Source organism: Lytechinus variegatus, chromosome 1 (assembly GCF_018143015.1).
Source record: "Lytechinus variegatus isolate NC3 chromosome 1, Lvar_3.0, whole genome shotgun sequence".
In the NCBI taxonomy this organism is placed as follows: Eukaryota; Metazoa; Echinodermata; class Echinoidea; order Temnopleuroida; family Toxopneustidae; genus Lytechinus; species Lytechinus variegatus.
Window position 1 is genome coordinate 26,737,636 of NC_054740.1, and position 14,397 is coordinate 26,752,032.

The 14,397-nt window shown below is 35.3% G+C and overlaps 1 protein-coding gene across 3 annotated transcripts in view; it reads right to left on the reverse strand.

Annotated features, from left to right (window-relative positions):
* Window positions 1–14,397, reverse strand: part of LOC121410277 — a 56,959-nt gene that overhangs the window by 26,479 nt on the left and 16,083 nt on the right. The window contains exons 2-3 of one of the 3 annotated variants that reach the window (XM_041602260.1): window positions 8,962–9,245; window positions 1–73 (exon numbers count right to left, since the gene is read on the reverse strand). The exon at window positions 1–73 is cut by the window's left edge and continues 66 nt beyond it. In XM_041602260.1, the coding sequence (XP_041458194.1) occupies window positions 1–73; window positions 8,962–9,233 (345 nt within the window). In that variant the 5' untranslated portion in view covers window positions 9,234–9,245. Of the gene's footprint in view, window positions 74–329; window positions 476–2,780; window positions 3,087–8,961; window positions 9,246–14,397 lie in introns of those variants that run through there. The other 2 variants (XM_041602278.1, XM_041602269.1) reach the window with 2 other exon arrangements.

Consider the following 14,397-nt stretch of genomic DNA (forward strand, 5'->3'; position numbering starts at 1 on the left):
TCCCGCCGATGTAGCCCCCTTCCTTGAACCACTCCCATGACTCATGGTGTCCATGTCAAGCACAGTTATCCGCCTGGAACAAGACATTGAGATAAATACACGTCAAATGATCTGAAGCAACGGATATATTTCTTTCCTGCAAAAGTAAACATTTGCTCCCGTGATTTATTCGAACCCGAAAATATGTCACAAAACGCTTTAATACAAGATATTGTTGAATGTTGATTCCTTTCAAGTTCTCAGGGTTGAGTCAACACGGGGAAATTCAGAATAAACAATTTTATGTTCAAGAACTTTTGTTGTCTTATACAATGAGTAATGAATTTTACCACAGATAAAAAATAATCGGCAGTTTGCAGACATGCAGTATTTTGCCCAAGCTCGATGTTTGCAGTCTGATTCCAAAGTTGATGACATTCGGTATACTACCAAACTTAAATCGGTTTTTTTTATTGGACATTTGCGCTCACCGCAGACAACAAAAACGTTTACAATGTGCTACATCCCATTTTCTCGTCAAAAGAATGGCTTGCCATTTCCATAGAGATCAAAAGTCATTGAGATTCGTCAATCGGGCATGACTTAAAATCATAGATGTGCATTGTTACGAATAATCATGCTGAAATAAGCAAAGACCTTGACTTAAAACTCAGCTGAGTCTTGTGACCCGGCCCCCCCCCCCCACCCATAGGCGGCGGAAGCGGGGGACAGGGGGACGTGTCCCCCCTAAATTTGAGGAGGGGGGACGGTCCCCCCTAAATTTGTTGTTGATGACCTTTTTTTTTTTTTTTTTTTTGCTTGTCAATTTATTTTCCTACGTCCCCCCTTAATTTTTTTTTTTCTTGTCAAAATTTTTTGGGTTGTCCCCTCCTAAAATTTGTGGCTTCCGCCGCCAATGCCCCCACCCCAATCGCAGATCGACGTTTTGTTTTGTTTGGGGGAAAAAGTACATGTAACCCCCTCCCAACAATTAGATTGCGGTTAATTTGTATATTAATTGGACTATTATTTATGCATATTGGTCATATTTAGATGTCTAACAAGAATAACTATAGTTAAATAATATTTATACACTTTGAGGTTGGTGTACATCTTCAGATTGAATATCCACTTTGATTTATTCAACTGTTCAACAGATGCTGAACAAGTGCTCAAAAAGTCAGGAGATGCCCCCAAAACTTGAAATATATTCTTTTGTGGCGAAGTAGGCAATCAATATTCTTTTCACACGAGGAAGAATTCATTTCTGTTGTCCTATTCAATACTTTGTGGGTTTGGAATATATGTTTCACTATACATGCTATTGAAAAATATCCTATTATCATAAATGAACATGTTTATTTCTATTTTTTTAGAATTATGAGATCCACGGAAAAGTTATATCGTGAAATTGAACTTGAAATCCGCGATAACGATGATTTTCATGATTATGCTTGCAATATTACACTTATTTTATATTGATTGATGGTTTGTGATGATGATGATGCTGCTGCTGCTGCTGATGATGATAATTGTGGTGGTGGTGGTGGTGGTGGTGGTGGTAATGATAATGATGATGATAATGGTGGTGGTGGTTGTGGGGTGGTGGTGGTGGTGGTGGTGATGATGATGATGATGATGATAATGGTGGTGGTGGTGGGGTGGTGGTGGTGGTGATGATGGTGATGGTGGTGATGATGATAATGATGATGATAATGATGGTGGTGGTGGTGATGGTGATGATGATATAGTGATGGTGATGATGATTATGGTGATGGCGATAATGATGATAATAATGATGATAAAGATAATGATGATGATGATTGTGGTAGTAAGAAGAGCTGATTGGTATTTTTCAGACGGGAAGACGATTGGGTAACCGCATGGGTATGCTCACTGGGCATGTAATGCAGCAGACTGCCACGTTATCGAAATGTAAATATTGTAATTGAAAAGCATTCAATTTATATAAGGGAAAGAGTATTCCAAACTGATAAAAATGTAGTTGATTATAATCTGTCTCTTTTCTGGGAATTAAAAAGGGAATCTGAATAAACAGAAACTTGTTCTTCATCTACTGCCGATAAGCTGCCCTTGATAGCAAATCGGCATACAAACATCCCACCCCTCTTTCGTTCAGTTAGTTGACTGATAATAATAGAGGTAAGAATATATCTGCTTACACTTGTACAGCTAGAGCACCAATTTCGCAACCTTTCCTCTCTTTTTTATTTGGGGGTGGGGGGTCCTTCCGATTTATTTGTAAATTGTTTTACGCGAGTTTTTAATGGAAAATGAATGTAAATTGAATTGAATGTTATAAGATGAAAAGCTTCTAATTCTATTATTATTACTATTACCATCATAATCATCATTTTAATTTAATTATCATCGCCATCATCATTATTCTTTTTATTTTATAATTATTTCTTGCAGTTGGACAAAACATGTTTGGTTAGAAAAGGGTAAAATACAATATAAAGCCAGTTCATATTTAATGTGTTTTATATATAGCATTACACGAGGGTGTTTTTGTGTTGTTTTTGTTGATTTTTAGGAAGGACATCATATTGTAAACTTCCTCCGTCTTTTCACCGACTATTCTTTCATGTAATTTTTGTTTTACTGCTGAATAAAATCAAATTAATAGCGATGATTATTTTTTTATTTTATTATTTTGGATGTACACACGTGACTAAGGCCTGTAAAGAGTCGCATGACGTTTCTTTCATGAGCATTTGTTTTAAGAGATGTAACTAATCATACCAAGTCTAGAGCCCATAATTTCAGGCTGAACTAACCTGTGCTTTGGTCTAAAACTTTCGCTTGGGGAACCAAGATCAGCTCGCTCCATGCTGGCCCACCTTTGACCCTCCGCCGCCGCCAATTATTCCAGAAGATCTTTCCTATAATTCCAATCCCTTTCGAGAGTGGTCTCTTTAATCAGCCGATTTGGGTAATAAGATGCTTATAAAACTCAAGAGGATTTGAGACGCGATGTTGCACAAACAGAACCCCTTGAAGAATTTGTTCGAGTACTCGTTTGTGGCGTCTTGACCGCTGTATGCACGTACACACTTAAACGCACTGCAATGCCGCCGCCGGTGCGAAGCTACGTTGCATTGTTTGTATAAGTAGATGTATAGAATTTGGGGACAATAGGATGTTCCTATTGAATAAAATAGAATTATAGGATGAGTCTTTGATGGGGGTTGCTAACTAGTTGTGTTCAGACAGCTGTGGTCGAGACTTTGAAATGATACATCGATTGCTATTATCGTTGTCAAGAAGTGAATGCGGCGTCCACTCAATTCAATGAATTAATTGTAATCATGCATGTATATGGCTATACAGTACTGTTCCGTACACCTCTAGCCACTTTCCCCATTTTTAAACCTATTTTCCATTTAGATCAAGCTAGTTGTATTTATTAATTATACACATTCTTCTGTGTTTGGTTGACAAGACACCCCCCCCCCCCCACCAACAAGAACAAGTAGAATCCCGTACCATCACCAATCCACCGCCCCATTTCAAAACCAACACACTGACTCGATCAGTATAAAGGTAATGAGCCCACCCCCCCAAAAAAAAATATATATATATTTATAAACAAATAACTAAATAAAGAATTCGAAAGAAATATAAAAATTTCGAGGGTAAGGTATGATGTACATGTATGTGGCAACATATGAAAAAAAAACTGTGAGCGAATGATCAAGAAATTTGTCCCAGGCCTATATAACGCGAAGAAATCTATAATTTCATGATTGAATTTGACATAACATTCAGAAAATGATATTACATTTGGCCATTTTTACTGTCATTTTTTTTCCTGTTATTTTTTTTTATTGGTCGTGAATCCTTTGGGGGTCTATATGATCCCAAATCCCCTATCTGTTACGGTAAATTGTCAATTCGTCCGCTGCCAACTAGTCCACTCACTACAATGGTCTACCTTCACTTAGTCTAATGCCATTCCGTCCATCAACATTTCGTCTAACAACCATTTGGTCCAATAGCGATTTGAGCCAAACCTCACTACGTCTAATCACCAGTTCGTCTATAACCATTTCGTCTTATAATCAGTTGGACTTAGGGGCCGCGGAACGGTTTTCAAAGTGGGAGGGGGGGCTGACTCTGCAAGAAATCACAATCGTACATGGTCATTTTTACGATTTTGTACACGGTTTTGGAGAAAAGTGGGGGAAGCCCCCCCCCCCCTGCTTCCGCGGCCCCTGGGTCTGATGGATTATGGACTAAATAGATACTGGACCAACTGTTTATTAAATGGTGAGTGGAAAAATGGGCAATTAGACCATGTGGATATTGGACGTACTGATGGTAGACCAATAGTTGACGAGTTGGCAACTGGACGAATTGGCATTGGACCAAGTGAAAATAAACCATCTGCTACAGTCGCATCAACGAAACCACCTCAAAATTTGGTTCGTTGGTGTGATGTACTGTTAGGTCGGTCAGGGGAGCATTTCATCATTTCAGTTTTGTCCAACAAGTTGAAAAGCAATGTTACTATGGTAACTGTCGGATAAAACACCTTACATGTCCCCTATTTTAAAACATGCTCCCCTAGAATACCGTCGGTTTCGCTGATCAAAAGTTTTCGGTGCAACCGTGGAGGTTTACATCCATGGTCCGACCGTATGAACAACATTGGGTACAGTCCTCGCCGCTAGACAACTAAAGAGCCTTGAAGATCACTCTCTTGGGGACAGATCGATACAAACCTGGTGTTAGGATTGTTGATAAAAGTCCAATGACTCGCAATTAGGATCTCCGTCACTACATGTTTTCCAAGTCATCCCCGCGCTGTATAGTGTCCTTATTTCAATCTGCCAATCCCGATGCGACCATCGTCTTACCATTTATCATAAAAATATATGTAAATACTATGTATTTTTTGTCTTTATGTGTGTGTGTGTTATTACATTTATATGTATTTACGTACTATTGTATCACTTTAATGCTCCACTAAGCCGAGATGTTGCACTTTTTGTCCTGGCGTTCCGGTCTTTTAATTGTCTTTCGTTATTTTCATCGATCTGCTTTTGTTTCTATCACTAAGAATCGTCGTGCCCCAGTAAACACGGACATGTGCAAAGAGTTATGCTACCCTCACTTGGTGCGATTCTAGTGTTGTTGAGGACTCCGAAATAGTAATAATACTAATAATAAATAATAATAATGGATAAAATGAATAATTATAATAATGTTAATATTGATAAATAAATAAGTAAATAAATAAGTGAACCAAAGTTTCGACCACAAAGAAGAAATGTCAAGAGCTCTATAATGATAGCAATCCTAAATGTGGATTACAAAATTCTTGCACAAGTTCTTGCCAGACGACTACAAAATGTAATAACAAGCATAGTATCACCCGATCAAAATGGTTTTATTAAGGAAAGGTCTTCAGCCGAAAATATACGTCTGGTGCAAGATATAATTGATTATTATCAGGGCATGAAAGCTCCGGGCATTATAATGTTTTTGGATTTTGAAAAAGCATATGACAATATAAGTCATAATTTTCTATTTTACCTTTTAAAAAGATTAAATTTTGGAAATTCATTCATTCAGTGGATTCAAACAATGTATAACAACGCAAAAGGCCGTGTATTAAATCATGGCTGGATCTCTGAACCTTTTCAAATTAAAAAAGGTGTAAGGCAGGGGTGCCCCCTCTCATCACTACTTTTTATAATTGTTGCAGAAGTTTTGGCGACTAAAATTAAACAGAATCATAAAATTGAAGGTCTCAGTTTACCGATTTCTCAGATGTATGTTGATCAAGTAGATGTAAAAATATCCCAATTTGCGGATGATACAACTATATTTATGAAAAATGAAAATTCTTTTTATACTTTGATGGAAGAACTAAGACTTTTTGGTTCAAATGCTGGGCCAAAGATTAATTTGCAAAAAACAAAACTGCTGAAGTTTAATATTGATATTGTCCCCGGACAAATAGAATGCACTGAAGAACCGATAAAATATTTAGGTATATATGTTGGGAAAAATGAGAAAGTTGTTGAAGATTATAATTGGCAAAATAAACTAGATAAGATACAAAATATTATTAGCGTATGGAAGCTAAGAAATCTAACATTTTTCGGAAAAATTATTATCATCAAAACTTTGTTGGTCTCGCAAATTGTGTATCCTGCAAAAGTAATTAGAGTTCCCCCCAAAATAATCAAATCTCTAAATAAAATGTTATATACTTTTATTTGGAATTCTTCAAAAGAAAAGGTTAAAAGAAATGTTTGTATAAATAAAACAAACGAAGGTGGTCTCGGTATGGTCCACTTAGAATCGAAAATTGAATCACTTAAGATTTCGTGGATAAGCAAGCTGTTAGAGCAAAGCGAACGTAGTTGGAAATTTCTTTTTAATTACTGGTTATCAAAGATTGGTGAAATTCCTTTATGTTTTGAATACAATATTTCAACAAAAGATATGCATTTTCTTTGTACAAAAGCAAATATGCCCAGTTTTTACTATGATTTTTTTTGTAGCTGGTCTAAGTTAAGATATATTGGTATATTTGGAGTAAAAAACATTGAAAATGAAATTATTTGGAATAACAGCAATATAACTTTTAATAAACGTATGTTGATATTTGAGAAATGGAAGCATGCAGGTATAATTAGGGTAAAAGATGTTATTAGAAATCGTCAGTGGTTATCACCAATTATTTTGAATAAATCTGTCTATTCGTCTCAGCTTTTATTTGATTTAGAATATGTTAAGTTAAAAAAGTCTTTTCCTGTTTATTGGTTGAATAAGTTGTTTAAGGAAAATCGTGTACTAGAATTAAAGAAAAGTGAACGAATTTTAATTTCATTAAAAAGTGGAGTACAAATAACTCTAGATTCTTTACCAACAAGAAAGATATATTCTTTATTATGTTCAGATGTATCGGAAGAACCAGGCATTGTATCTTTTTGGTCTAATCTGTTCTCATTACCAATTTCCTTTAATTGGAGCCATGTATTTTATTTCAAGTTGCATTTAATTGTGGATAACAGAGTTAGACAGTTTAGTTTTAAATTTTTAAACAAGATTTTACCATCAAGAGACAATTTATTTAAGTGGCATGTATTAGAAAGCAACACATGTAACATTTGTGGAGAAGTTGATACCACTTTTCATTTCATACTGTATTGTAAATATGTTCGATTATTTTGGAAAGTTATAGAAAGGTTGGTATTTTATATTTTCAAGATTACTATTTCTATAGATGAAAAAACATTAATTATAGGTTATGATCTGCAAAATGCCAGCAATATTATGTGTAATCTATTTTGTGTTATTGCCCAATTTGTTATTTATCGAAATTACATAAAAAGCATATTCAAAGGAAAAAGATATAATGCGAATTCTTTATGGATTGAATTCAAACTTACTATGATTATTTATTTAGAAAATTTATGTAAACAAAAAAACAAGTTCGGAATTTTGAAAAAATGTGATATCCAAAAAATTATTGCATTATTGAATTGAATTGTTTTTTTTTATTGTTTGTATATAAATGTACATGTTATTGTGAATAAATACCTCGATTAAGAGGATAAGAGAAAAAAAAAATAATTATAGCTTAAATTCTAATTTTCTCACATCTAAAGGAATATTAAATTAATACTTTGGTAAACGATCTAAATCGGACTGAAAACAATACGATATATAAATCGGACAAACAAAACACTGAAAATTTCAAATTGAAATTGGGCAAGGTAGAACACAGTTATGATTAAAGTTTTGAATTATTTCAGTTAAATAGTCAACTGATGATGTCATATCCCCACTTATCATGCTTATTCTTTCGCATTTATTATATGAAATCAAATTTCTTTTCTTCATATTTTGTCCGCCAAGATCGAAACTTGGATTAAAAACAGATTCAATGTATGTTATTGCTATAACATATTTTGTCATAAGGGAAACATACCATATTCATACACATAGTGTATATAGAAAATATTGAATAATTATTATTTTCATGTAATTTTCATTTTCGGTAAGAAATATTATCGTAGGAACAAAGGACATGGGACCTGAACATGCTGAAAGTAGGAGTTTTTTTAAAGGTCAAGTCCACCCCAGAAAAATGTTGATTTGAATCAATAGAGAAAAATCAGACAAGCACAATGCTGAAAATTTCATCAAAATCGGATGTAAAATAAGAAAGTTATGACATTTCAAAGTTTCGCTTATTTTCAACAAAATAGTTATATGAACGAGCCAGTTACATCCAAATGAGAGAGACGATGATGTCACTCACTCACTATTTCTTTTGTTTTTTATTGTTTGAATTATACAATATTTCAATTTTTACGAATTTGACGATTAGGACCTCCTTGTCTGAAGCACAAAATGTTAAAATAATGGAATTCCATGTGTTCAGGGAGGAATGAAACTTCATTCCACATGACAATGAAGAGAAAATAAAAATATTTCATATTTCATATAATAAAATACAAAAGAAATAGTGAGTGAGTGATGTCATCACCTCTCTCATTTGGATGTAACTGGCTCGTTCATGTAACTATTTTGTTGAAAATAAGCGAAACTTTAAAATGCCATAACTTTCTTTTTTTACATCCGATTTTGATGAAATTTTCAGTGTTATGCTTGTTGAATTTTTCTCTTTTTATTCAAATCAAGTTTTTGTTGGGGTGGACTTGTCCTTTAAATAAATTAGACTTCTTTTTAATAAACGAATGCCTTTAATTTCATCGATTATATTTCTCCTTAATTGTATTTTTTCCCTTACGTTTTTAACATTTTTTTCTTATCATCACCAAAATCATAAATACTATACAACCAATATATTATTGTCAACATCATTACCAACACCATAGGTCCTACTCATCACAACCACCAACACCACCATCATCATCATCCCCATCGTCGCCATCATCATCAAAACCACCACCACTACCAGTCCAAAATGATTACCTATTCACCAGATGTTTTCTTGCAGACATCCTGGCCTCCTCATAGATAGGGGTCAATGACATCATGGTCATCGATCTGGTCAACGACCTCCTCCTATTAACCGGGCTATCGAAAGACAGTGCTCTCCGACTGGCTCGAGGCCCTCCAAGACCGATCGTCCTCCCGATAAAGTTCTTCGGAAGACGAGCGATGGTGGAGGATGATGCCGGAGACGTCGGCAATGAGGACCAAGGCGAAGACGGTATCGCACTCTCTTCACCATTATTCAACATGTTGTTTTTGCTCTGTCAATAAAATGTATGAATATAAAATAAAATAAAATAAAATACAATAGTAGTAGACAACTGCAACTGCTGATACTACTACTGCTTCTAATACTAATTTTGTTCATAACATTTTATGCAAATAGTCTCTATTCAGATCTACACTTATATAAAAAAAAAAAATTCAGCTCCCGCTTCGCGCTTGCATTATTCATTTTACGATACAATGTCACGGATTCCTCCTCCATTGCTATATCATGAGCTTAAGATATTCTTTTTTCAGATTGATATATCATAAAGTTCATACACCTCGCACTTCGCGCTCATTATTTGTTTGGTGAGAAATGTTCTGGAGATGTGCAAAATGCTCAGGAGTGACAAAATGTGTTGAAATGTCCCGTTTTCACATTTCAGCTCACGCTTCACACTCGCAATATTCATTGTGAGAGATACGTTTAATTTATGCAAATAGTTTTTTTTAAATCCTTTTAAGTTAATATATAGAAAATTTCAGCTCGCGCGAATTATTAGTGAAATACGCACTCTATCGATAAATTAAAAAATACAAATTTCTAATTTCTTCCGACGGGCCTGTCTGAATTCACTCTCTTTATAACTCATCAGTTGATTGCCCCAACCCCACTGCAATTGTCCATGCATCATTTTTTAATGCTTGTTTTTCCCCCTTCAAATTTTGCATAACCTATGAAATTATAAGTTTCATGCATCTTAATTTGGAGGGAAGCGATTAAACGTTGGAGAACCCTGTGATAACCCGCATACATTCGTAATTCCGAAGATTCGAATATCATGAATATTCCGAAGGTTCGTTATTCCAAAGGTTCGTATTTCCGAAGGTTCGTAAGTCCGAAAACGAAATAAGGTTCGTAATTCCGAAGGTTCGTTAGTCCGAAAACGACATGAGGTTCGTAATTCCGAAGGTTCGTTAGTCCGAAAACGTAATAATTAACGAACCTTATTTCGTTTTCGGATTAACGAACCTTCGGAACAACGAACTTTATTTCGTTTTCGGATTAACGAACCTTCGGAACAACGAACCTTCGGAATAACGCCACAAGTGTTCGGATTAACGAACCCTTTTAAGTTTTCGGATTAAAGAACATCGAGGTATAGGCAATTTACGTGTTTCGGAATTACGAACCTTCGGAATTACGAAGTGTAACCGTGATAAGCCACTAAATGCAAGCACAAACAATCACTATTTTCTTAAGACTATTTTACTGGTCACTATACTGGTCAGCTTTATTTCAGTACTTATGTGGTTTTTTTTGGTTTTCTTTTTGAACATGCAAATTCTCTCTTTAAAAATCAAAACAATATTTGCATAGTTTTCTGACAAACAAAAAAAAGAACAAAATGAATGAATTAACTAACACAGTTAATAAATAAATTTGGCATACAAAGAGATCAATACACTATGAATGAAGTAATCAATAAAGTGAATATTAAGAAATTAATGGTAACAACATGGAAAGGTGGCACTTTCCACAAGATACTGGACAGAATCGAAAAATTGTTTTGGTAAAGGCGTGGGGATTAACAAGAAGAAAATGCCCTCTTAATCTGCCACTTGTTACTGAAATACAATCTTGAGATGACTGATTAAACTTGTACAGGGATGTTTTACAATTTATACCCTGGCATTCATTTTCCAATTCATACATTTCCGAAAAGAGTTCCTTCGAAAAGAAAGATGGTTTTTTTTTCCCGCACAGATTGGCTATTCATTCTTATTCACTGCACTAGCAATTGAGACTGCATAACAAGAAATGCCAGTTTGTTATTTCGTTCGCGCAAGCCTAAACTTACAACTTTTGTCTTGCCATAAGCATGATAAGAATGCTGAACACCTGTCAGAAAGTATCTGCTGGCAGCAACTAAACAATCAGTGATTAACGCGGATCACTGTTACAAGCTACCAGAACCCTTGCATCCCATTGGGTTAGGGAAATGAAATGAAAATGGCTGTGTTTCATGAAACACGCATACAGCACAGACTCCCTGGTAATGACCAGTACAAAAATGCAGGTGGTTAAAATATTTCGCCGTCAAGCCATTCTTAAGGGGAAGATAACCAAAAGACCATTTTACCCTTCAAGTTTACCCACTTACAAAATAGTGCATGGATGACACCCTGTGGGCGGGGCTGGGATGATATCGCCCATGTATTTCTTTTTCGTGATTTAACAAACTAAATGAGGAAAAGAGGTTTTTATTGAAAATCTTCCGAATTATTTATTCATGTTTATCCAATGAAAAAAAGGGAAATAATGCATTAATGCAAATTTCATCAAGAAGTGATTAATAAAAAAATCAAAGAAGAGTGTATTGAAAAGCTTTCAAAATTACATGTTTTTAAGCTCCATCAAAGTCAACTGAATGAATAGAATGGAATATTATAGAACATACTGATTGTTTTTTTTTCAAAATTTGAGACAGAGATACTGAGATAAAATAAGATATAATGATACTGATGAAACACCAGTGTCGTTCTGTCCGGGGGTTGTTTTCTACCCCCCCCCCCCCTGAATTGTTATGAGAATTTTTATCCTCTTATGATTTTATTTGTCTAAATGAGCAAGTTTACCGCGGTTTCTGGTTATATAATGTTGCAGGCACATTTTCCCTACGGCAGTCGTACGGCGAGTCCAAAGCAGCCGATTTATTTTTTATTCAAACCACCTACATATAGTTGGTACAAAAAATGGTTAAAAACCACTGTCTTCGACATGCCGTACGGCTGCTCTAGGAGAAATGTAACTGCACCATGCATTACCGATAAATTCTTTCATTTTCAACGTCCGGGTCAATTGTCGCGCTGACAAAGTATTGTGTCACCTGGCAACCATTGGTTGTTCTATGGGGAGGACGGTCTGCCCCTAAAAATAAGAATAAAATTATGATCTTTTCGTGTGATAATTTTTTTAGAATGTTAGAGGAGGGCTCACAATTTTGTAGCCCCCCCCCCTCCCTCTTTTACGAAATCCAGTATCTGCCCCTGGTGACCAGTGAAAAATTGGAAGGTTGTTTGGCGATGGAATCTCCAGCATCTATTGTTGCTATGCCAGATGTGCACATTTCGTGTTGGCACCGCCAGCTTAACATTGGCCCGATTGCGAATACGTATCATCCGCGTTTTCACAGTTCATTTGCAGATCACAGCAAATAATAATTCGGATTTAGGGCTACAATTCCACTTTTATCAGTAGCATCCTACAGATTTATATATTTATTGTCATCAGAAAGGCAAGAATAGAGGTTAGTTCATTAATAGAATCATGTATTTTCATAGTGTTGCTAAGCATAAAGTGAAATTTTGATATCTTTTCCGTTACTTTTAACTGTTCATACAAAGTAGAGACGCATGTTTTTGTGCAAGGCATATAATAGAAGTCTATGGTCAGATACATTTTGCATTTGCATTGAAGGCAACTACAAAGAAAGATGGTGAAGCTTATTTCTTCAAGGTTGAAAATACGGTGATTTATCGACCTTTTAATTGAATTCCAAAGAAAGATATATACGTTTATTTCTTAAAAGTTGAATTCAAATTACTCTGAATAACCTACCTTTGCAATGAATCAGAATTAAAGATAATGCAGCTTATATTTCGATGGTTGAATTTGAAGTACATTTGTATGATTCATTACTGTAAGAAACGCTAAGTAATGCTGTTTGAGCCCGCGTCACTCTAACTTTCAAACAATTATTGTCAGCTATTATGGAAGAAATGTCTTTAAACAGCGGTTTTAAATTGAAGGAAGACTCATAATCCAACTTTAAGTACAAGGCCATTACTAGAGAGGGTTTAATCTCATTCATTATTCGATAGTTTTGGAACCGGGGGCTGGGGGCTTCACCCCCCATTTTTTTTTCATTACCATGTACAGTACAAAAACGTAAGAATTACCATCATTTTGTGATATTTTATATGGTCAACACCCCCCCCCCTTCAAATTCGATCCGCGGCCCCACAGTTACGACAAAAAAAATAATGGCATTTAATCAATCTTCTCAATACTAAACGCAAGATTAGTACTGCCCCCTAAAAAAAAATGTTGCAAATAGCCCAATTTTTAGGATGGCGTGACAAAGACCCTTATTTGAATGATATTTTTTGTATTTTTTTTATACAGAATTCCATAGATTTGTTTTATTGGGACGGGGCGGCACAAGAACCTGTAACCAATCATGTGCGGAGTAAGTTCGGCTGCATCGGACAGAAGCCATCAAACAGTACCGTAGAAAGGGGAAGGGGAGGCCGGCCTTGAAACAGCTGGAGGCGAGACTGCCGCAGACCGAGAACGCTGGAAGAATATAAAGTAAGTAATTACCATTATCACAGAAAATTACATTTCTTTCTGTTGATACCACCTTTATTTCCTTTTCGGAGTTTTTGACAGTTATGGTCTCAATCGAGTCTTTTGACATTTTTCAAAAAGTATCTTAAATCTCGAAAATAAACTTTGTTGAATGAATCATTTTCACATGCATTGGCTTGTAACAATGTAAGAAAGCTTACCGAATAGAAGATTCAGCAAAAATCTGAAAGCGAAAGCGTTTGGGGTTTCAAATTATTTAAGGTCTTAAAAGTAGAGAGAACGAGAGTACATACGAATGTGCTAAATCCTAACTTGAATGCATGATGTGCTTATACTTTGTTATAGTATTACTATATTACAGTAAAATAGGAAGAAAATCATCTTCAGGTACTTTTCAATGAAAGAATTCATTCTGCAGTTAATCCTGGATTACACACCTCTCTCATCCTCTCTCGTTCCATCTCTTTTTCCCTCTCTCGCCTCGTTCAACATCGTGGGCAGAAATTATTAAATAGCTGTCAGTTACTCTAAAAAACGAACAAGAGATATTCTCAAAATGGACATCATTTTGAATTCTATCAGATTATATTGCAAATTTAACGCATAAAAGTGAATTTCTCGATCCGTTATTTTGACTGTCAATCAATAGCGCGTCTGGCATGTGCCGACTGTCATATCACGTCACGCAGCCAGATATCATGAATCTCTTAAAGTTCAAGTCTACCCCAGGTTTTTTTTATTTGAATAAATATAGAAATATCAAACTTGCATACCGCTGAAAATTTCATCAACATCGGGTGTAAAAAAAAAGTTATACTATTTTATTTTAA